Genomic DNA, 25,529 nt, shown 5'->3' on the forward strand with positions numbered 1-25,529 from the left:
TGGCTCCATCAGAAGGGTAAGCAGGAGGTAGGAAAATTCCTAAGACAGACGCGGCTGAGAGCCAGAGGTCTGGTTGTGAGTTGCTGGGATTGCAGGCAAGGAGGAGCAGTGAACCTTGGAGGGGTAGAGTCATGCCAGGCCTCAAGGTGGCAGGGGTAAGGACCAGCATAGCACATCCACGGGCACATGGCACATGCATGTGTCGTCCTGCTCAGCATCCTTGCTCTGCGATCTGTACAACATTCCAGCATCTCATAATAGACCAAGGCCCATGGTATGGCTCCCGTGTGCACACCACAGTTTTACTCTACATCTTTCAGAGTATTCTTGCAGCTTGTCAATGGGACTTTTCCTGGTCTGATGTTGGAATAGCCCACTGTGAACACATTTCCACCATGCAACTGCTTACTTATCTCCCTGACCTTTGTTTCCTGTTTCCAAGGCACCTCCCTTCGATTTCTAAAACCTCTTCCCAATGTTAAATAGCTTTAAAATATCTTTAAGGCATGTTCATCAAAGGCTTTATAAAAATAAGTTTAGATGAGCTGTTCCCTCCCATTTTAGCTTGACACTCAAACATTTTTACCTTCCCCAAAGCAAAAATTGATTTTGTGTTTTAGACACCGTAGCAAGTGTTCAGCGATGCTTTTCCTTGCTACAGGTCCTGTTGCTTAACAGGTAGGTAGGTGCCTTTGTGTAAATATTGCCTTATAAATAATGAGTGTTTTAGAGTTGTTTAAGTAGGGTTGGGTTTGTTTAAAAGTACTATAATCAGCAGCCTTTAAAAATTTTATTCATTCCCTAGAATCTTTTAAGCAAAGGTTGAAATTTTAAAACTAAGATAATAAATGTCACAGAATCTATTATCTATTGTATAGGTCCAGGCACACCTGCTAAGACGCAGCTTACTAATTTTGCTGAAACCTATTACTGTAATCAAGTGGGAAGCAGTAATTGTCATCAATCGGTTAGAGAAGAAATTTAAACTTACCAACCAAGCATTCTCCTAGAAGCTGTGTTTGGAATGTCTGAAGAGGCACCACACGGTGTAAATAGTACCTGTATGCTTTCAATCAGACTGATAATAATATAGAAGGTGCTATTTACTTGGTTTGTGCAAAGGCAAGGGGTATTTTGCTCTGAGGAATCAAAAAAGCTGTTTTTCTGGCCTGTGGAAATAGAAAAGCCCCTGTATTCTGGTGGATAAATACAGGTGTATGACCTATATTTGAGGAATCTTGTGCCATTTTATGAGTATAGAAATATGACAGCATTTAGCTAGACACTATCCCATGCCACTTTCACTTTCTAGAGGAAGTGGGAGCAAAGATTGTAGACAGTTAGATCCAAGATAGTCTGGATCAGAAAAGAAAGGTAAGTGAGGTAAAGAAGAATTTTTCTTACATATGTTTAAAAATTGTAGCAACTGCTCACACGAAGCTGAAAATGTTTTGTTATGTTTTGGAATGCCAAAGCATAGCGTTATCTTTGTTAGCACTGGTTAGCACCATCTGGGCAACGTGACTCTCTTCACCGTCACATACTAGCACATGGGGCTGTATGTGACTCTTGTTCAAATTCCTGGCAAATAGGCCTTTACCTCTCATTGCTCTTTGCAAATATGAGGACTCATCTGTACTCAGCAGGGCTCAGGTGCTTCTCATCTTGAGTTCAGCAGTTAAGTAAGGGTTCAAAGAGGACTCAGTGGGGAGTCACAGAGATGATTAAAGGGTGGGAAGTTGGAGTTTCAGCGAAGAGTTAAGGAAACTCTCAGGTTTTTTTGGGCTGGTGGATGATTTATTAGGTTGGTACAAAAGTAATTACAGTTTTTGATGTTATTTTCAGTGGCAAAAACCACAATTACTTTGCACCAACCCAATAATAATGATCCTCCAGCATGTAGAAGATGCTTACTTGCAGAAAGTGGTCTACATCCAGCACTGAACAAGAAGTGTCAGATCTGTCAGACAAGGGAGAAAGAGGTTTATGCCCGGGAGGGCTGTTAGATACTGGACTAGGTCGTGGAGAACAGTGGTGTCCTCTACATCTTTCTGTTGGGGATGTTTATATATATACATACACACATAGAGGGATTTCTCCATGCTTTAGTAGACAGACAATAACTTGTAAAATAATCTGCTTTTCTTTTTTTTTTTTTTTTTTTTTTTTTTGAATAAGGAGTTTCGCTCTTGTTACCCAGGCTGGAGTGCAATGGCGCGATCTCGGCTCACCGCAACCTCCGCCTCCCGGGTTCAGGCAATTCTCCTGCCTCAGCCTCCTGAGTAGCTGGGATTACAGGCATGCGCCACCATGCCCAGCTACTTTTTGTATTTTTAGTAGAGACGGGGTTTCACCATGTTGACCAGGATGGTCTCGATCTCTTGACCTCGTGATCCACCCGCCTCGGCCTCCCAAAGTGCTGGGATTACAGGCTTGAGCCACCGCGCCCGGCAAATAATCTGCTTTTTATTCTGTATAGTGTTTACTTTTTTATCATAACATCTTTGTACTGACTACTTCTGTGGTTGCTTTCAATTTTCCATTTTAACCTATATCATGAATTATATCTGTCTTATGGATGCATTAAAAAAATTTTTTTTTGAGACAGGGTCTCACTCTGTTGCCCAGGCTGGAGTGCAATGGTGTGATCATAGCTCACTGCAGCCTCTACCTCCTAGGCTCCAGCAGTCCTCCCACTTCAGCCTCCGGAGAAGCTAGGACTACAGGCTTGCACGACCATGCCTGACTAAGCATTTTTAATTAACAGGATGATAGACTGTTAACCTCCCTAAAAACACAATTCAAGTGGGAATGCTCCTCCTCAGCACTGCTGACATTTGGGGCTGGGTGATTCTCTGTGGTGGGGCTGTCCTGTGCCCTGTAGAGTGTGACCAGCATTCCAGGGCTCCACCCAGTTGAGAATGATTGCTCTAAAGCCACTCAATAGCCTAACAAATATGTGATTATTTCCAATTTTGAAAAATGTCTTGGCCTATCACATAGTTTGTGAAATTCCTCTTACCCACACTTTATTAATCACCATCTCTACATCTGGCATATGAACATATTGCTGTTAGACAATGGAATGTTAAGTAACCTTAGCAGGTGCTCATAATGTGTGCATTCCTTTTTTTTTTTTTTTTGGAGACTAAGTCTCACTCTGTTTCCCAGGCTGGAGTGCAGTGGCACCATCTTGGCTCACTGCAGCCTCCACCTCCCAGATTCAAGCAATTCTCCTGCCTCAGCCTCCCGAGTAGCTGGGACTACAGGCGTGCCGTCATGCCTGGCTAATTTTTGTATTTTTAGTAAAGACAGAGTTTCATCATGTTGGCCAGGCTGCTCTCGTACACCTGACCTTAAGTGATCCGCCTGCCTCAGCCTCCCAAAGTATTGGGATTACAGGTGTGAGCCACTGTGCCTGGCGTAAAATGTACATTCTTTTTGAAGACCTGTGACCACTGAGTCTCATTCTAGTAGAATATATGACAAACCTCCTACATTAAAGACAGTTTTAAAAAGTCATTTTAAAAACATTTAAAAATGAAGTTTATTACATTTTTTCAAAGTGAAAGTAATACACACTCCAAATATTGGGGAAATCAGAAGCAAAGGGAAAAATTTAAAAAGGCACCTACATTCTTATCACTATAGAAGACATGGTTGATATTTAGTGCATTTCCTTTTTGTCTTTTAGGTCTTTTAAAAAGATGTATTTTTGGTTGTATTGTTTTGGTTTCCTTTTCATCACAGACTCCCAAGTGTTCCTGGGGTCTGTGAGTCTCTTTTCCTGTAGCACTGGCTCATCCCCTGGGTGAGGAGTTAGTTGGTTTATCATTTCACATGGGAAGTATTTCTTAAGTGTCCACCATGTGCTGATACCATCCTAGAAGCTCGGAGTCCAGGGATGACAGCACACTGCCTCTGCCCTCTGTGAACTTACATGCAGGCATTTTGGTGTCTGATGATTTCTGGTCCAAACTGAGAGTAGATGTTTCACCCTAGTAGGGAATTCCAAAGAGCTTTCTTGCTGGTTCTTCTTCCATTCACCGGCTTTTGTCTGTTCCCAGCACCTCTACCGGCAAAGTTTGAAGCCTCCTGTGAGTCTGTAATAGAGTTCCAAAGTGGCCTAGCAGAACCTTTCTGAGGAGAGTAGCAGTTGCCACTGTGGGAATAGCAAGGTACATAGCCCAGCTCTCTGGCTCTGACCCCAGCCAATGCCTATGTTTTTGTTTGGCAGTCATTACCACATGGGCTTTCCTTCCTGATGCCTCCTATGTGAGATAGGTTCAGTTTTATGTGGCAGGCAGAACCAGATACACTGACATTTAGTAGACTGACTCATTCATTCATTCATGTGTGTATTTGGCAAATATCTGTTTTGTGTCTACTGTGTGCTAGGCATTGCCCAGACACTCGGAGTGCACTGGTGAGCAAGAGTTCATTGAGCCTAGTGACTGTTAGAATCAGGGCTCCTAACCCAATCCGTAGGTTCAAATGAGATATAAGCTTGTTTTTTTATCGTATTGTAGCAAGTGGATTGACCATTTATTAAATTGTATTTGGTTTTAGAAGGAGTTCAGCAAATCCATGTCATCAACTCTTGATTGGGGTTTGTGACTTGATCCAATCCTGACATTCTCCCAATGGTTGAAATTGATGGAAATCCTGTTAGTGGGACTTTAAGAGAATTGGCTGGTCTGTGGAAATGAGCAAATAAGTATGTGTTGCCAGTTGCCTCTCTGCCTTATTGGGTAAGGACAGAATCATCTTGGTTTCGGGGAGAAGTACGTAGTGTATATCGAGCAGTCTACATTTGAAAACATGTTGTGCATCAAAGTTGTCTGGTATTTGTGTTAGAATCATACCCCATTTGATGTAACTTGATTTAACCTGACCCATATAATGTGCAGGCATTTGCCCAGCAGGCCCTCTGTTCCTCTTTTAAACAGAGACCCTTTTTCAGACTCAGCCTGACCCCAAATGCTGCCAGTTTTCCATTAGAGTACTCTATTGCACTAAATGGCCTTGGAGGAGGCAGTTAGAATTTTATTTTTGAAAGAACAATATAGGTGAATAGTAGTCTTTGAGAAAGCAAGAAATGTATGATAGAAACCAGGATCCATTTTAAAGCAAGCCTTGCTGTACATTTTCCTTAACCTTTTCCCATGAACCAAGAGAAAGATTAAAATTCCAACAGAAGGAAAATCGCCTTGGAGAAATATCTTGAGACCGATGGATTTATTTCATGTGTGACTTAAAATAGCCTGGGTTTCTAGCACCGCATTAAGCTGTATTTCTAATGAGTTCCTGTTACCCTACTTTTCTTCAGCTTTCTTTCACGTGGCCTTTCTACAGACAGAAATAGGCTAATTGCTACCATAACAGTTTTACTATCTTTCTTTGAGAGATCCATGAAATGGCCCATTTTTAAGACAGGAGATCCAAAGTGTAGGGGGGATGCAGCTTTTCTGGGGTTGTTTCTTTGGACCCAAGGGTCACATTTGTGATTGAGCTGCATTTCTGGGCTGTGAGCCTGGCCTGGCTGTATTGGTTTCTTGTTCCTCCCAGGATTCATGATGCCATTTGGGCCAGTTATAAATTAGTTCATAAAAAGAAAATCAATGTATTAAGGTCATCGGGCAGCTAAGTAAGTTTCTTGTCACGTCAAACTCCAGTCCATGATGAGGTGAAGCAGCATAAGGAAAGCCAGAGTGGAGGGTCCTGGGCTGTTTGGGGTGCCTGGAGTCCGGGGGGAAGCAATGAATGTCCCCAAAAGGGCCATCTGGGTCAGGCCCATCTTGCCAGACTTTGGCAACAAATGATCCAGTCACAGCAGGGGACCCTCACACAGCATTAGCTGCAGAGAGATGCCAATTCCACAGATGTTTGGCTAAAGCCCCTTATTAAGAATGTTTGGTTCATCCTTCGAACCCCTTTTCTGTGGGATTCTCGATGCTGTGTACAAGTGTAGGGTGGGGAGTTGCTCAGCAAGGAGTTTTTGTGTGGCTTATTGTTCCTGCTCACCCCATTCATTCTAGAGAATGCCAGACAGAGGCAGGAGGGCATCGTGAGCAATTCCATCATGTACTTCACAGAGGAGCCCCCTGAGCTGCCAGCCAACAGCCCACATCCCCTGAAGCTGCGGCGCATCCTGAACCTCAGCCCATTCACAGTCACAGACCACACCCCAATGGAGACGGTGGTGGATATCTTCCGTAAACTGGGACTCCGGCAGTGTCTGGTGACGCGGAGTGGGTGAGTAGCCGGACATGTGGCCACAATGACCTAGGGAGAAAAAAAATGAGTGAGACATGGTCTCAGCCCTGAAGGAGGTAGAGGGCCACGGGGTGGAACAGTCCTTGACAGAGAATGACAGTAAGCTATGGTGAATGTGTTGAGAAGGAAATGTACAGGGGCTTGGGGCTTAGGGCTGGGTAGCTGTGCAGCCAGGGAAGGGGGTGGTCCAGGCTGGACTGTTGCCTAGGCTGAGGAAGGTTGAATAAAAAGGGGTGGAGCCACAGGAAAAGGGCTTGGTGTTGCTTTTCTCCCACCCCATGTGATACTTGGCTCAGGGAGGAGGTACAGCCAGTTCTGCTATAACATGGCCTATGCGGTCCTCAAAATCATAGCAATATGCAAAAATTGAGCCATGCAAACTACAGGACTTCTGGGAAAAATGAGGTTAGTTACACAATACTCAAAACTTCATCAGTGATGCATGACATAAAAGAGGTGGGAGCCTAGTAAGAATGGTAGTACTGAGCCAGGCTATATGGCTCATGCCTGTAATCTCAGCACTTCAGGAGGCTGAGGCAGGAGGATCGTTTGAGCCCAGGAGTTCGAGACCAGCCTGAGTGGCAAGACCCTATCTCTGCAAACAAACTTTTATGAAATCAGCCAGGTGTGCCTATCGTCCCAGCTACTCCTGAGGCTGAAGCAGGAGGATCACTAGAGCCCAGGCATCCAAGGCTGCAGTGGCCTAAGACTGTACCACTGCGCTCCAGCCTGCACAGCAGAGCAAGACCCTGTCTTGAAAAAAGAAGTGGTGGTACCATGTTGTGCATTAGTTAAATGGTTAAGAAATACAACAGAAATATGTCACTTCATCTTGAAAAGGCCTGAAGTTGGCTGTGGGACGAGTGCCACAAGCTCTGCCACTTATGAATTACTGGGAAGGGGTGGAAGGAGGGGAACCTGAACTCAAGGGGAAGTGGTCACAGCATGTGTGGATGGGTATGGCTCCTCACACATGCATGAACTGAGGTAGCTTGCGGATGTTTGGGGGGCCAGACAGGTGTATTTTGTGTATGCTGATCCCATTGGGTTCAGGTGGGTGCAGTTTTCTGCATTTGTCTGGAGTTTCTCATGGATGACATCGCACATAAGCAAAAGTGAAATTCATATGATGCTCAGATTGTTCCCGATATATTAATTTGTTAGAAACAACTTTGTTTTCTAAACAAACATGATTGGAGAATGGACAGATTTGATGATGCCATGGCATTGTCTGTGCTGACACTTTTGTGGTATTGTCACAAATCAAGAAACCAGCAGTGCAGCGACTGAGGGGCCACTGTAGTAGCTCCAGAGGTGAAGTTCCTTAAGGGCCATTCCGTGGCCTCTTAGTGTCCCAGGTTCCATGGTTTCAGAAGTTTGTGTAAAGGAAGGGGTTGGCTTGGTCAGGGTAGCCTGGAACCTAGGGTTATCTGCCTATTTTCTTCCTATGTGGGCTGGAAGTAGGAGGAGGGAAATGGGTTCTGGAGACATTGGTACCTAATAAAGTTTAGACCTTTATAGACTCCAGAGGCTCAACTATCTAATGTAGCTTATACTTCCAGAGCCAGCACACTCTAGTTTAACACAGCAGTTCTCAACTGGGATAATTTTACCTCCCAGGGACATTGGGCAATGTGTGGAGACAATTTTGGGAGTCATGACTGGAGGGAGGGATATTATTGGCATCTAGTGAGCAGAGGTCAGGGATGCTGCTAAACATCCTGCAGTGCACAGGACAACTCCACAACGAAACATCTGGCCCAAAATGTCACTAGTCATGCAGTTGAGTGACCTTGGACTGGATGTCTGTGTGTAGCTAAACGAGCAATTGTGTTTGTTTCTCTTTCTTCCTGCCATCCTGGTAGCAAGCTCACAGGGGGACAGGCTCTGCAATTTGCACATTTACCCAGAGAACTCCTGGCCAGCAGAGCGAGCGTCCTCCTTAGCTCTGACTGCAGCCAGAGGGTGTCTTGCGTGTGGGAGGTGCAATCAATAGGGAACAAATAAATGAGTCCTTGTGTTTGACAAGGCTAGAGATGATTTCTGCTGATGAATTTTAAAGGTGCTCAAGTGGTTTTTCAAACGAGTGTGGATCAAAATGCCTTAGAGGATTAAACCTGCAAGCAAAATCCAGATTTCTGGGCCCCACCACAGAGCTATTGATCCCTGGAGGTCTAGGGTGAGGCCCAAGAATGTGCATTTCTAATAACCTCCCAGTCGATGCCGTTGCTGCTGGTCTGGGGACCCTACTTTAGGAACCACTGAAGTTGATTTATGCACTTGAGTTTCCAGTACTTGGTATAAATATACCACTGTGATTGCCCATGCTGTCTCAAGTGTGTAGCAGTTTCTCCTTTCCTTTAAAATAATAACCCAATGTCAGTTATCATTGGAATTTCAGTTCAGGCAGGAAATTCTGCCCTTAATGCCCGCTCACACCTCGCAGAACCCCACGAGGTCTTCCTGTGAAGATCTGGGTGCCGAAATTGGCTCCGAATGTGTTTCAGGAAAGCAAAATCGTACTCTCTCTCGCTCTACATCTTTTAAACAAACACAGATGCTGCTGCGTTATTGCTGGCAAGGGATCCTTGTCTGCAGGGTCTTTCATCTCCTTGGGCTTCTCGCCAGGGCAGGCGCGTCTCCGGCCAGCTCTCCTGTTTGATGTGCTTGCTCACTCTGTGCCTTCCCTGCTTGGGATGGTCACAAGCCTTAGCTCCACTGTTGGCCTGGATCACCAGCAGCATTTCTCAGGCCTAGGGTTCAAGGGCCATCATGAAACTGGACCAGGAACCAGAATGCTGCAATCTAGGAAGCCTCCAGTTGCTAAGAGCTAATTTGGGTGAGATTTTCCCTGTGAAAGTTTTAGAAAGGAAAAGTGCGTAAGGGAGACGGTGTCAGATTTCCCCCAAGCCCTGCTAGGTGGTCCATAGGGGCCTGGACAGGGTAGCTTTCGCAGAAGAACCCAGCTGCTTAAATCTGAATTATGTCCTTGGTCATAGATCCGGCCATTTATAATTCACTGAATTCGCTTGAACTGCTACCCAAAGGGACTGGAAGTTCAAACACTTGATTTAAATCAGATAGGACATTTCATGCCACTAACGAAGCCTGCTGGATTTAATGTTACCTCCTTCTGGGTTGATGTTCGGCTTTCTTCTTTTGTGATAATTACCATCGCAGGCCAGGGCACAATTTATGCACGAACCCAAGGCAGCTCCTCAATTCATATTTCCCCAGTGCTGTTATAATCAACTTAACTTTTAGACATTACAGTCACAGAGCTTTAAAAGGAGGTTTTCAGAACTGCAAATGCCTGATCTTTTGATACTGTCTCCAGGGTAAAGATAAGGAAACAAAAACCAGGATTTATAGATATGGGAGGGTTCCGTGTGTGTGTGTGTGTGTGTGTGTGTGGGTGTGTGTGTGTGTGTGTGTGTGTGTGTGTATTAGTTCTCATCACATTGCAAACACTAATAAGTCTTATTTTTTCAAAGCAACATTGGTTTAATAAACATTATATTGGGCATCTATTTTAGCTGGGAACTGTAGAGGGCACAAAAAGTGTTTGAAAAAAAAAGCCAAGGAACTTGTTATCTACTAAGGAACATGGACATAATCCAGTTTAAGTGTTGCTACCCAAGGCAGGTGCTCCAGGGAGGACTGGTCTATTTTTTTAAATTTAATTTTATTTTAAGTTCCGGGACACATGTGCAGGAAATGCAGGCTTGCTACCTAGGTAAACATGTGCCATGGTGTTTTCCTGCACCTATCCACCCATCACCTAGATATTAGACCCACATGCATCAGCTATTTATTCTGATGCTCTCCCTCCCCCCACCCAGTGTGTGTTATTCCCCTCCCTGTGTCCATGTGTTCTCATTGTTCAGTTTCCACTTATAAGTGAGAACATACGGTGTTTGGTTTTCTGTTCCTGTGTTAGTTTGCTGAGGATAATGGCATCCAGCTTCATCCATGTCCCTGAAAAGGATGTGATCTCGTTCCTTTTTATGGCTGCATAGTATTACTATGCAGAATACTATGCAGCCATAAAAAGGAACGAGATCACATGCTTTGCAGGGACATTTTCTTTATCCAGTCTATCACTGATGAGCATTTGGGTTGATTCCATGTCTTTACTATCGTGAATGGTGCTGCAGTGAACACACCTGTGCATGTATCTTTATAATAGAATGATTTATATTTCTTTGGGTGTATACTCAGTAATGGGATTGCTAGATCAAATGGTATTTCTGGTTCTAGGTCTTTGAGGAATCGCCACACTGTCTTCCACAATGGTTGAACTAATTTACATTCCCACCAACAGTGCAAAAGTGTTTCTGTTTCTCCACACTCTCACCATCATCTGTTGTTCCTTGACTTTAATAATTGCCATTCTGACTGGCATGACATGGTATCTCACTGTGGTTTTGATTTTCATTTCTCTAATGATCAGTGATGTGGAGCTTTTTTTTTTTCATGTGTTTGTTGGCTATAAAAATGTCTTCTTTTGAGAAGTGTCTGTTCATGTCCTTTGCCCAATTTTTGATGTTTTTTTAAATTGTAAATTTGCTTAAGTTCCTTGCAGATTCTGCATATTAGACCAATGTCAGATGGATAGATTGCAAAAATTTTCTCCCATTCTGTAGGTTGTCTGTTCACTCTGATGATAGTTTCTTTTGCTGTGCGGAAGCTCTTTAGTTTAATTAGATCCCATTTGTCAACTTTTGCTTTTGTTGCAATTGCTTTTGATGTTTTCGTCATGAAATCTTTGCCCTTGACTATGTCCTGAATGGTATTGCCTAGATTTTTTTCTAGGCTTTTTATTGTGCTGGGTTTTACATTTCAGTCTTTAATCTATCTTGAGTTAATTTTTGTATAAGGTGTAAGGAAGGGATTCAGTTTCAATTTTCTGCATATAGCTAGCCAGTTCTCCCAGCACCATTTATTAAATAGGGAATCCTTTCCCCATTGATTGTTTTGTTAGCTTTGTCAAAGATCAGATGGTTGTAGATGTGCAGTCCTATTTTTGAGATCTCTATTCTGTTTCATTGGTGTATGTGTCTGTTTTTGTACAAGTACAGTGCTGTTTTGGATACTGTAGCCATGTATTATAGTTTCAAGTTGGGTAGCATGATGCCTCCAGCTTTGCTCTTTTTGCTTAGGTTTTTCTAGGCTCTATGGACTTTCCATCCAAAGCCAACAGAATATACATTCTTCTTGGCACCACTTAACATTCTAAAATCGATCACATAATTGAAAGTAAAATACTCCTTAGCAAATGCAAAACAACTGAAATCATAACAAGTGGTCTCTCAGACCACAGTGCAATCAAATTAGAACTCAAGATTAAGAAATTCACTCAAAACCACACAACTACATGGAAATTGAGCAGCCTGCTCCTGAATGACTACTGGGTGAATAATGAAATTAAGGCAGAAATCAAGAAGTTCTTTGAAACCAATAAGAACAAAGAGACAATGTACCAGAATCTCTTGGACACAGCTAAAGCAGTGTTAAGAGGGAAATTTATAGCATTAAATGCCCACATCAAAAAGCTAGAAAGATCTCAAATCAACACCCTAACATCGCAACTGAAAGAACTAGAGAACCAACAGCATATAAACCCCAAAGCTAGAAGATGACAAGAAATAAGCAAGACCAGAGAAGAACTGAAGGAGATAGAGACATGAAAAACCCTTCAAAAAAATCAACAAATCCAGGAGTATTTTTTTTTTGAAAAAATTAATAAAATAGACTGCTAGCTAAAGTGATAAGAACAGAGAGAAGAATTGAATAGACACAACAAAAAATGATACAGGGAATATTACCACTGACTCCACAGAAAAACAACCATCAGATAGTACTATATCACCTCTATGTAAATAAACTAGAAAATCTAGAAGAAATAGATAAATTCCTGGATGCATACACTCTCCCAAGACTAAACCAGGAAGAAGTTGAACTTCTGAATAGACCAATACCAAGTTCTGAAATTGAGGCAGTAATAAATACCCTACCAACCCCCCAAAAAATCCCAGGACCAGAAAGATTTACAGTTGAATTCTTTGTACCAGAGGTACAAAGAGAAGCTGGTACCATTTCCTCAGAAGCTATTCCAAACAATTATAAAGGAGGGACTCCTCCCTAACTCATTTTATGAGGCCAGCATCATCCTGATACCAAAATCTGGCAGAGATACAACAAAAAAAGAAAGCTTCAGGCCAATATCCCTGACGAACATTGATGCAAAAACCCTCAATTAAAAAATACTGGCAAACTGAATCCAGTAGCATATCAAAAAGCTTATCCACCGCAATCAAGTCGGCTTCATCCCTGGGATGCAAGACTGGTTCAATATACACAAATTAATAAATATAATTCATCACACAAACATAACTAAAGACAAAAACCATATGATTATCTCAATACATGCAGAAAAGGTCTTTGATAAAATTCAACAGCCCTTCATGCTAAAAACTATCAATAAACTAGGTATTGATAGAACATATCTCAAAATAATAATACCTATTTATGACAAACCCATAACCAATATCATACTGAATGGGCAAAAGCTGGAATCATTCCCTTTGAAAACCAGCACAAGACAAGGATGCCCTGTCTCACCACTCGTAATCGACATAGTACTGGAAGTTCTGGCCAGGGCAATCAGGCGAGAGAAAGAAATAAAGGGTATTCAAATAGGAAGAGAGGAAGTCAAATTGTCTCTGTTTGCAGATGACATGATTGTATATTTAGAAGACCTCATTGTCTCAGCCCCAAATCTCCTTAAGCTGATAAACAACTTCAGCAAAGCCTCAGGATACAAAATCAATGTGCAAAAATAACAAGCATTCCTATACACCAATAACAGACAAGCAGGGAGCCAGATCATGAATGAACTCGAATTCACAACTACTACAAAGAGAATAAAATACAGCTAACAAGGGAAATGAAGGACCTCTTCAAGGAGAACTACAAACTACCACTGAAGGAAATCAGAGGACACAAATAAATGGAAAAACATTCCAAGCTCATGGATAGGAAGAATCAATATTGTGAAAATGGCCATGCTGCCCAAAGTAATTTATAGACTCAGTGCTATCCCCATCATTGAATACTCATTGACTTTCTTCACAGAATTAGAGAAAAACTACTTGAAAATTCACATGAAACCAAAAAAGAGGAGACTGTTCTCAGCAGGCTTTCTGGTGGCAGGAAATTGTTAGAGTATGAAAGGGCAGTTTAAAATGATAGCCTGTCCACTGGTTGGCAGCGGTGGAGCCCTTCCCCATGGCATAAGAACACCTCTAGGTTCCGGGTGCTCTGCCTGTGTGGGCTGAACCTCTCACAGCTGCTTTGATTTCCCTTCTGATCACAGATTTCTTAGTGGCGTCTTATAGGTATAAGCTGCTGGCCTTATAACTATTTCTTTTTTATTTTGAAAGGGCATTAGAAATCCCAACACTTGCAAATGCTCAATTTTTAAAACTTCCTTCTTCTGTTCCCTTGCCTTTCATTTTGCAATTTTGCTTTCTGAGAGAGAAGTCAAAGTCAGTAAGATAATTACTTCACCTGCCTTATGCTCTTGTGAACAGATTCGTAGCATCTGAATGGAGAGTGGGACTTCGTGTAGCACTTGGGGCACTGCCTTTACTTCATCCATTCATTCATTCATTTAACAGCTTTGTTGAAATAATTCACATATTGTACAATTCACCCATTTAAAATGCATGATTCAGTGGTTTTTAGTAGAAAATGAGTTGTGTGCATTCATCACCACAATTTTAGAACATTTTCATCACCCCAAAAAGAAACCCCACACCCCTTAGCTGTTACCTCCTATACCACAGCCCTTGGCAACCACTACTCTGCTTTCTGTCTCTGTGGACTTGCCTATTCTGGACATTTCTTGCTGATATACTCATGCATTATGTGGCCTTTTGTGTTTGGCTGCTTTCACTGAGCATCATGTTTTCAAGGTTCATCCACACTGAAGATGTGCCAGTACTTCTTTCCTTTTTAGGGCTGAAGCATCTTGCGTTGTATGGATAGACCACATTTTGCTGATCAATTCATTAGTTGATGGACATTTGGTTTCCCTTTTTAAGAAAAAAATATTTTTAATTTTTGTGGGTACATAGGTGTATATATTTATGGGATATATGGGATATTTTGATACAAGCATGTAATTCATAATATTCATATCAGGGTAAATGGTGGCTCCATCACCTCAAGCATTTATCCTTGGGTTACAAACATTCCAATTATATTTTTAGTTATTTTTAAATGTATAATTAAATTATTATTGATTGTAGTCACTCTGTTGCACTATCAAATACTAGATCATATTCTTTTAAACTGTTTTTTGTACCCATTAACCATCCTCCATCCCCTCCTTCTCCCTCCCCCATTCCCTTCAGTTTTCAAATGAGGAGGTAAGACCCTAAAAAGCAAAACACTGCTCAAAGTTAAAGGGAATTGGTTGCAGAGCCAGTCCCATCTGGATTCTTGCAGGTCTATCTCCTGAGGCACAATCAGCTTCCAGGTGCTGGGAGGACCTTTGATGGAGAACTCTGCCAGCCAACCCTGACCCTTCAGGACATCAATCCCCTCTGCACAGCACCCTTTGGGGTCAAAAACAGTGGGGAGTAGACCTGGGGGTGATGGGAAGATACGCTGCAGCATCTTTAAGTATCCAGATTCCTGGAATGGCTGCTGCATTTTGGGATACCTGTTCAGTAAAATACTGAGGATATGGGGCCAGGTAATGGTATTCCTGTGTCCCACTTTCATGGTGTATTATAGATTCACCCACAGAGGTTCATTCGTGCCTGAAAGCTCCTGGCTGGGAGTAACAGTGAAAGTATTTAAGAGCTGGCACCAGATAATTAACTCATTTGTTGTGAATTGTGGGGAGTTCATTGAAGTTCTATAAGGTATGAGGTTGGCAGGGGACATCCCAGGGTGTCTAGCTCAGTAGCTATAAACCAACTGGTGTGGAACTATTTTAGTACTTTTTAATCTGGATGGTGGTTCTCAACCATGGGCAATCTTGCCCCCCCCTCCACAGGAGACATTTGGCATTGTCTGGAGACATTTTGGTTGTCACGATGGGGGATGGGGATGCTGCTGCATTTAGTGGATAGAGGCCCAGGGTGCTGCTATATGTTCTACCATGCACAGAATGGCCTATCCACAACAAATAATTAGCCAACCCAAATGTCACTAGTGCCAAGGTAGAGGAACCCTGCCTAACACCTTCCTAGGTAGAGGGCTGGATGGGTGCAAGGGGTCCTATGGGCCCAGCGTGGGACTCATTTCGCTGCTACTGCATGGGAGGGGGCCTCACTGGGGACTTCTATCTGCCTATAAATAAAGGCCCTTCCCAGTAACAAAGCCACCTTTCCTAGCTGTCACTGCTTCCTTGAAATTAGTTAGAATTATCAGAGATAGAACAAAATTTACCTGACCGTGGGAGGAAACCTTGTTTAAAAATATTTAAATTTTTGTGGGTATATAGTAGATGTGTATATTTATGGGGCCCATGAGATGCTTTGATACAGGCATGCAATGCATAATGATCACGTCATGGAGAATGGGGGTATCCATCCCCTCAAGCATTTACCCTTTGTGTTACAAGCTATCCAGCTATACTATTTTCATAGGCCTGTTTGCTATTTGCATGTCTTCTTTTGAGAAATGTCTATTCAAATATTTTGCCGATTTTGGGGATCAGATTATTAAATTTTCCCCTATAGAGTTGGTTGAGCTCCTTACATAGTCTGGTTATTAATCCCTTGTCAGATGGATAGTTTGATAATGTTTTCTCCTAGTTTGTGGGTTGTCTCTTCACTTTGTTGATTGGGAAACCTTTTTTTCTTATGTGGGCCTCTAAGATTCTGACATGCCTCAGATCTGGAGGCCTGGACTGCTCTTCTCAGCAGCAATACATGGCTGACAAAACAAAAGGGCAACTCTAATGAGACCAGGGCCCACTAAAGCTTCTGCAATTGTGAAAGCAGGGTGATTTAGCAAAGTATTGGGTAATAGTGCCCTTGAGAAAATGTGTATCTCTGGTTGATTGACTGCAATGGACCTTCATTATGACAGTTGAGCCTGAAGCAACTAAGACAAATCAGGATGGAAAGAAATGTTTTCAGGCTCTGCCAGCTGGACCCAGCAACCTTCCTGTGTGAGGAGACCAGAGCCCTTGTTGGGCCTTGAATCTATCAACTATGTACATACTCACAGACGGGTTTTCCCAGGAGAACCCAGCATCTCACTGCAAAGAAGAGTGCTAACATTTGTTTCCTTTAGGTAGGTCTTGTTTCAGGATTATACCAACATTTAGGTTTACAGAACAATTGAGAAAAAGTACAGAGTTCCCATATATCTCCTTCTCCTTCTCCCCCAACAGTTTACCCTATTGTCAATATCTTGCATTACTATTATATTTGTTATAATCGATGAACCAATATCAATACATTATTAACTAACATTTGTAGTTTACTTTAGAATGCATGCTGTGTTGTATATTTCTGTGGATTTTGACAAATATATAATACCATGTATCTACCATTACAGGATGATACAGAGTAGTTTCACTACCCTAAAAATCCCCTGTGCTCTGCCTATTTATCCCTTTCTTCCATCTCCCAAACCCTGACAACCACTGATCATTTTACTGCCACCATAGTTTTGCCTTTTCCAGAATGTCGCATATTATGTAGTTGGAATCATTCAGTATGTAGCCTTTTCAGCCCAGGTTCTTTCACTCAACAATACACATTTTGATTTTCCTCCACATCTTTTCATGACTTGATAGCGCTTTTGTTTTTATTGTTGAAAAATATCCATTGTCTGAATATGCCATGGTTTAGTTTATCCAGTCATCCACTAAAGAATATGTTAGTTACTTCTAGGTTTTGGCAATGATTAATGAAGCAGACATCTTCTAAGAATAAGGACATTTTCTTTACATAACTACCAAACCATAATGATGTAAAATTAACAGTAACTCAATATATCATCCAGTATCAAATTGATATTCAAATTTTAACTTAGAATTCCATCAAAGTTTGTGTGTTGCACTGTTTTGCCTTTTTAGTCTCTTGTCTAGGATAGTTCCCTGCCTTGTTTTGTTTTTTTATGACAGAGATTTTAAAAAATAATTTCAACTTTTATTTTAGAGACAGGGGGTACATGTGCAGCTTTGTTACATGCATGGATTTCCTTTGAAGAGTCCAGACCAGTAGTCTCAACATTCTGGGTCTGATTACTTCCTCATGATTCAATTTGGTTTAAGTCATTTTTGGCAGCATTCCAACATAGGTGATGTTAGAGAGTCTGCTTTTCTTACTTTGTTGATGATAAGCTTCATTGCTTGGATGAGGTGGTGATGGCCAGAGCCCTCCATTGTTAAGTGACATTTTTCTCTTTGTTCACAATCTCTAGAAAAGTACTTTGAGACTGTGAATTTTCTATTTTCCAGCAACCATTCACCCAATGATTTTGGTATCCATTGATTATTATTGGCTAAGCTAATTATTACATTGGGAGTTACAAAGTATTAATTATCAAATTCTGTCCTGTTTTCTACATTTATCAAGTATTCCTCCCCATTTAAGAAAAGTGATCACTGTAGGGTCATGACATATTCTTTTAATGCTTGTAATTCATATCGTCATTATTCTGTTTGCTTAACATGCTCTTTCACCATTTTCCTCTCTCCTAAAGATGTTGCCGTGAGATGGAGGGGAAGGGGCTGTATTTTCTGTCTTCCTCAGTGTGATAGACAGGGTAACCAACACAAGAAATGAATACCTTTTCCAAAACTGTTTAAGGTCCAGTGTAGTCAGAGCCAAAAACATCAGAATTCTGGCCTGAGTTTCACTAATCAGTGTTTATTTTACTGTGTAACTGATTCGAATACTACTTAAAATACTTATATTCCCTCTTCATATTCACTAAGAGATAAATTTGACTAATTTGGCCTTAATTAAATAAACGACAGTATATTACAATTGTGTTTTCTGATTTTTTTTGTGTATTATCATATTACACAGAGTAGAAACTCATTATTTTAATAGCTATACGGTATTTTAATGTGAGACTACCAGAGCTTGCTTCCCCATACACCTTTCTTTGGGTATAATGGAGATACAATGAGTAGTATTTTGCAAACTTACATGGCAATGGAACTTCTTTTTTCCAAAGAAGTTGCACACATCTCCTTCTCTCAGACCTTTCATTTTACTCAAGGGGCATGATATGTTCCTGCAGGTGGTCATTTAGTAAAAGAATGAAGCAAGGGTTGCTATGAATGATTGTGCAAATGTGCACTGTATAATCCAGAGGTCACGATTTACACTGCAGTGTTTGTAAATAGTGCTCCTTGGCATTGTGTGATATACAGTCTTGCTGGTCCCATACAATGGACTCTGGTAAGTGGCATTTTTTTTTTTAATAATTTATGAGATGCATGTACAGAACATTCAGGTTTGTTACATAGGTATACACGTGTCATTTTGGTTTGCTGCACCCGTCAACCCATCATCTACATTAGGTATTTCTCCTAATGCTATCCCTCCACTAGCTCCCCACCCATCATCAAGCCCCAGTGTGTGATGCTCCCCTCCCTGTGTCCATGTGTTCTCATTGTTCAACTTCCATTTATGAGTGAGAACATGTGGTGTTTGGTTTTTTGTTCCTGTGTTACTTTGCTGAGAATGATGGTTTCCAGCTTTATTCATGTCTCTGCAAAGGACATGAACTCATCCTTTTTTATGACTGTATAATATTCCATTGTCTATATGTGCTACATTTTCTTTATCCAGTCTATCACTGATGGGCATTTGGGTCGGTTCCAAGTCTTTTCTATTGTAAATAGTGCCACAATGAACTTACATGTGCATGTGGCTGTATAGTAGAATGATATATAATCCTTTGGGTATATACCTAGTAATGGGATTGCTGGTCAAATAGTATTTCTAGTTCTAGATCCTTGAGGAATCACCACACTGTCTTCCACCATGAGTAAACTAATTTACATGTCCACCAATAGTGTACAAGCGTTCTTATTTCTCCACAGCCTCTCCAGCATCTATTGTTTTCTGACTTTTTAATGATTGCCATTCTAGCTGGCATGAGATGGTATCTCACTGTGGTTTTGATTTGCATTTCTCTGATGACCAGTGATGATGAGATTTTTTTCATATGTTTGTTGGCTGCATAAATGTCATCTTTTGAGAAGTGTCTGTTCATATCCTTTGCCCACTTTTTGATGGAGTTGTTTTTTCTTGTAAATTCATTGAAGTTCTTTGTATATTCTGGATATTAGCCCTTTATCAGTTGGATAGATTGCAAAAATGTTCTCCCATTCTGTAGGTTGCCTGTTTACTCTGATTATAGTTTCTTTTGCTGTGCAGAAGCTCTTTAATTAGGTCCCATTTGTCAATTTTGGCTTTTGTTGCCATTGCTTTTGGTCTTTGAGTCATGAAATCTTTGCCTATGCCTATAATCCTAAATGTTTTTGCCTAGGTTTTCTTCTAGGGTTTTAATGGTTTTAGGTCTTACATTTAAGTCTTTAATCCATCCTGAGTTAATTTTTGTATAAGATATAAGGAAGGGGTCTAGTTTCAGTTTTCTGCATATGGCTAGCCAGTTTTCCCAACACCATTTATTAAATAGGAAATCCTTTCCCCATTGCTTGTTTTTGTCATGTTTGTCAAAGATCAGGTGGTTGTAGATGTGTGGTGTTATTTATTTCTGAGGCCTCTGTTGTATTCCATTGGCCTACATATATGTTTTGGTACCAGAACCATGCTGTTTTGGTTACTGTAGCCTTGTAGTATAGTTTGAAGTCAGGTAGCATAATGCCTCCAGCCTTGTTCTTTTTGCTTTGGATTTTCTTGGCTATATGAGCTCTTTTTTGGTTCCATATGAAATTTAAAGTAGTTTTTTTCTAATTCTGTGAAGAAAGTCAGTGGTAGCTTGATGGAGGTACTATTGAATCCACAAATTACTTAGGGCAGTATGAACATTTGTATGATATTGATTCTTCCTATCCACGAGCATGGAATGTTTTTCCATTTGTTTGTGTCCTGTTATTTCCTTGAACAGTGGTTTGTAGTTCTCTTTGAAGAGGTCCTTCACATCCCTTGTAAGTTGTACTACTAGGTATTTTATTGTCTTTGTAGCAATTGTGAATGTGAGTTCACTCATGATTTGGCTCTTTGCTTGTCTATTATTGGTGTATAGGAATGCTTGTGATTTCTGCACATTGATTTTGTATCCTGAGACTTTGCTGAAGTTGCTTATCAGCTTAAGGAGATTTTGGGCTGAGACGATTGGGTTTTCTAAATACACAATCATGTCATCTGCAAACAGAGACAATTTGACTTCCTCCCTTCTTATTTAAATACCCTTTATTCCTTTCTCTTGCCTGATTGCCCTAGCCAGAACTTCCAATACTATGTTGAATAGGAGTGGTGAGAGAGGGCATCCTTGTCTTGTGCCAGTTTTCAAAGAAAATGCTTCCAGCTTTTGCCCATTCAGTATGATATTGGCTGTGGGTTTGTCATAAATAGTTCTTATTATTTTGAGATACATTCCCTCAAAACCTAGTTTACTGAGAGTTTTTAGCACAAAGCAGTGTTGAATTTTATCAAAGGCCTTTTCTGCATCTATTGAGATAATCATGTGGTTTTTGTCATTGGTTCTGTTTATTTGATGGATTATGTTTATTGATTTGCATATGTTGAACCAGCCTTGCATCCCAGGGATGAAGCCAACTTGATTGTGGTGGATAAGGTTTTTGATGTGCTTCTGGGTTCAGTTTGCCAGTATTTTATTGAGTATTTTCGCATTGATGTTCATCAGGGATATTGGCCTGAATTTTTCTTTTTTTTGTTGCCAGGTTTTGGTATCAGGTTGATGCTGGCCTCATAAAATAAGTCAGAGAGGAGTCCCTCTTTTTCTATTGTTTGGCCTAGTTTCAGATGGCATGGTACCAACTCCTCTTTGTACCTCTGGTAGAATTCGGCTGTGAATCCATCTGGTCCTGGGCTTTTTATAGTTGGTAGGCTATTAATTACTGCCTCAATTTCAGACCTTGTTATTGGTCTATTTAGGGATTCAACTTCTTCCTGATTTAGTCTTGGCAGGGTATATGTGTCCAGGAATTTATCCATTTCTTCTAGATTTTCTAACTTATTTGCATACAGGTGTTTATAGTATTCTCTGATGGTAGTTTGTATTTCTGTGGGATCAGGGGTGATATCCCCTTTATCATTCTTATTGTGTCTATTTGATTCTTCTCTTTTTTCTTCTTTATTAGTCTGGCTAGTAGTCTATTTTGTTGAACTTTAAAAAAAAAAAAAAAAAACAGCTCCTGGATTCATTTATTTTTTTGGAGGGTCTTTTGTGTCAATTTTTTCTTTCTTTTTTTTTTCCCATTTATTTATTTTATTGCATTTTAGGTTTTGGGGTACATGTGAAGAACATGCAAAATTGTTGCATAGGAACACACATGGCAGTGTGATTTGCTGCCTTCCTCCCCATCACCTACATCTGGCATTTCTCCCCTTGCTATCTCTCCCCAGCTTCCCACCCCCCACCCTCCCTCCACTATTTCCCCCCAACTGACCCCAGTGTGTAGTGCTCCCCTCCCTGTGTCCATGTGTTCTCATTGTTCAACACCCGCCTATGAGTGAGAACATGCGGTGTTTGATCTTCTGCTCTTCTGTCAGTTTGCTGAGAATGATGGTTTCCAGGTTCATCCATGTCCCTACAAAGAACCCTGACTCATCGTTTTTGATGGCTGCATAATATTCCATGGTGTATATGTGCCACATTTTCCCTATCCAGTCTATCATCGATGGGCATTTGGGTTGGTTCCAGGTCTTTGCTATTGTAAACAGTGCTGCAATGAACATTTGTGTGCACGTGTCCTTATAGTAGAACGATTTGTAATCCTTTGGATATATACCCAGTAATGGGATTGCTGGGTCAAATGGAATTTCTATTTCTATGTCCTTGAGGAATCTCCACACTGTCTTCCACAATGGTTGAACTAATTTACACTCCCACCAACAGTGTAAAAGTGTTCCTATTTCTCCACATCCTCTCCAGCATCTGTTGTCTCCAGATTTTTTAATGATCGCCATTCTAAGTGGCGTGAGATGGTATCTCAATGTAGTTTTGATTTGCATTTCTCTGATGACCAGTGATGATGAGCATTTTTTCATAAGTTTGTTGGCCTCACGTATGTCTTCTTTTGTAAAGTGTCTGTTCATATCCTTTGCCCACTTTTGAATGGGCTTGTTAGTTTTTTTCTTGTAAATCTGTTTTAGTTCTTTGTAAATTTTGGATATCAACCCTTTGTCAGATGGGTAAACTGCAAAATTTTTTTCCCAATCTGTTGGTTGCCGATTCACTCTAATGATTGTTTCTTTTGCCGTGCAGAAGCTGTGGAGTTTGATTAGGTCCCATTTGTCTATTTTGGCTTTTGTTGTCAATGCTTTTGGTGTTTTGGTCATGAAGTCCTTGCCTACACCTACGTTCTGAATGGTTTTACCTAGATTTTCTTCTAGGGTTTTTATGGTGTTAGGTCTTATGTTTAAGTCTTTAATCCATCTGGAGTTAATTTTAGTGTAAGGTGTCAGGAAGGGGTCCAGTTTCTGCTTTCTGCACATGGCTAGCCAGCTTTCCCAACACCATTTATTGAACAGTGAATCCTTTCCCCATTGCTTGTTTTTGACTGGTTTGTCAAAGATCAGATGGTTGTAGATATGTTGTGTTGCCTCCAAGACCTCTGTTCTGTTCCATTGGTCTATATCTCTGTTTCGGTACCAGTACCATGCTGTTTTGATTACTGTAGCCTTGTAGTATAGTTTGAAGTCTGGTAGTGTGATGCCTCCCGCTTTGTTCTTTTTGCTTAGAATTGACTTGGCTATGCGGGCTCTCTTTTGGTTCCATATGAAGTTTAAGGTGGTTTTTTCCAGTTCTGCGAAGAAGGTCATTGGTAGCTTGATGGGGATAGCATTGAATCTGTAAATTACTTTGGGCAGTATGGCCATTTTCATGATATTGATTCTTCCTAACCATGAACATGGAATGTTTCTCCATCTGTTTGTGTCCTCTCTTATTTCGTTGAGCAGTGGCTTGTAGTTCTCCTTGAAGAGGTCCTTTACATTTTTTGTTAGTTGTATTCCTAGGTATTTTATTCTCTTTGTGGCAATTGTGAATGGAAGTTTGTTCTTGATTTGGCTCTCTTTAAGTCTGTTATTGGTGTATAGGAATGCATGTGATTTTTGCACATTGATTTTGTATCCTGAGACTTTGCTGAACTTGCTTATCAGCTTCAGGAGGTTTGGGGCTGAGACGATGGGGTCTTCTAGATATACAATCATGTCGTCTGCAAATAGAGACAATTTGACTTCCTCCTTTCCTATTTGAATGCCCTTTATTTCTTTTTCTTGCCTGATTGCTCTGGCTAGAACTTCTAATACTATATTGAATAGCAGTGGTGAGAGTGGGCATCCTTGCCTGGTGCCACATTTCAAGGGAAATGCTTCCAGTTTTTGCCCATTCAGTATGATATTGGCTGTTGGTTTGTCATAAATAGCTTTTATTATTTTGAGATATGTTCCATCGATACCTAGCTTATTGAGTGTTTTTAGCATAAAGGGCTGTTGAATTTTGTCAAAGGCCTTCTCTGCATCAATTGAGATAATCATGTGGTTTTTGTCTTTGGTTCTGTTTATGTGGTGAATTACGTTTATAGACTTGCGTATGTTGAACCAGCCTTGCATCCCTGGGATGAAGCCTACTTGATCATGGTGGGTAAGCTTTTTGATGTGCTGTTGCAATCGGCTTGTCAGTATTTTATTGAAGATTTTTGCATCTATGTTCATCATGGATATTGGCCTGAAGTTTTCTTTTCTTGTTGAGTCTCTGCCGGGTTTTGGAATCAGGATGATGTTAGTGTCATAAAATGATTTGGGAAGAATTCCCTCTTTTTGTATTGTTTGGCATAGTTTCAGAAGAAATGGTACCAGCTCCTCTTTGTATGTCTGGTAGAATTCAGCTGTGAACCCATCTGGACCTGGGCTTTTTTTGGGTGATAAGCTCTTAATTGCTGCCTCAACTTCGGACCTTGTTATGGGTCTGTTCAGGGTTTCGGCTTCTTCCTGGTTTAGGCTTGGCAGGAGGCAAGTGTCCAGGAATTTATCCATTTCTTCCAGGTTTATTAGTTTGTGTGCGTAGAGTTGTTTGTAATAATCTCTGATGATGGTTTGAATTTCTGTGGAATCTGTGGTGATATCCCCTTTATCGTTTTTTATTGCATCAATTTGGTTATTCTCTCTTTTCTTTTTTATTAATCTGGCTAGTGGTCTGTCTATTTTGTTGATCTTTTCAAAAAACCAGCTCCTGGATTTATTGATTTTTTGAAGGGTTTTTTGTGTCTCTATCTCCTTCAGTTCTGCTCTGATCTTCGCTATTTCTTGTCTTCTGCTAGACTTTGAGTTTTTTTGATCTTGCTCCTCTAGCTCTTTCAGTTTTGACGATAGGGTGTCAATTTTTGATCTCTCCTTGCTTCTCATGTGGGCACTTATTGATATATATTTTCCTCTAGAGACTGCTTTAAATGTGTCCCAGAGATTCTGGTATGTTGTGTCTTCATTCTCGTTGGTTTCAAAGAACATCTTTATTTCTGCCTTCATTTCATTGTTTATCCAGTCAACATTCAAGAGCAAGTTGTTCAGTTTCCATGAAGCTGTGCGGTTCTGAGTTAGTTTTTGAATTCTGAGTTCTAACTTGATTGCATTGTGGTCTGAGAGACTGTTTGTTACGATTTCCGTTCTTTTGCATTTGCTGAGGAGTGATTTACTCCCAATTATGTGGTCAATTTTAGAGTAGGTGTGATGTGATGCTGAGAAGAATGTATATTCTGTGGATTTGGGGTGGAGAGTTCTGTAAATGTCTATTAGGTTTGCTTGGTCCAGGTCTGAGTTCAAGTCCTGGATATCCTTGTTAATTTTCTGTCTAGTTGATCTGTCTAATGTTGACAATGGGGTGTTAAAGTCTCCCACTATTATTGTGTGGGTGTCTAAGTCTCTTTGTAAGTCATTAAGAACTTGCCTTATGTATCTGGGTGCTCCTGTATTGGGTGCGTATATATTTAGGATCGTTAGCTCTTCTTGTTGCATTGATCCTTTTACCATTATGTAATGTCCCTCTTTGTCTCTTAT

The 25,529-nt window shown here is 40.8% G+C and overlaps 1 protein-coding gene across 2 annotated transcripts in view; it reads left to right on the forward strand.

Moving 5' to 3' along the window:
- Positions 1 to 25,529, forward strand: part of CLCN4 (chloride voltage-gated channel 4) — an 88,011-nt gene that overhangs the window by 57,882 nt on the left and 4,600 nt on the right. For both annotated transcript variants that reach the window (XM_032285887.1, XM_032285886.1), the window contains exon 12: positions 6,039 to 6,255. In XM_032285887.1, the coding sequence (XP_032141778.1) occupies positions 6,039 to 6,255 (217 nt within the window). The remainder of the gene's footprint in view (positions 1 to 6,038; positions 6,256 to 25,529) is intronic.

This window comes from Sapajus apella, unplaced genomic scaffold (assembly GCF_009761245.1).
Source record: "Sapajus apella isolate SASKATOON/1434 unplaced genomic scaffold, GSC_monkey_1.0 scaffold17, whole genome shotgun sequence".
Classification (NCBI taxonomy): Eukaryota; Metazoa; Chordata; class Mammalia; order Primates; family Cebidae; genus Sapajus; species Sapajus apella.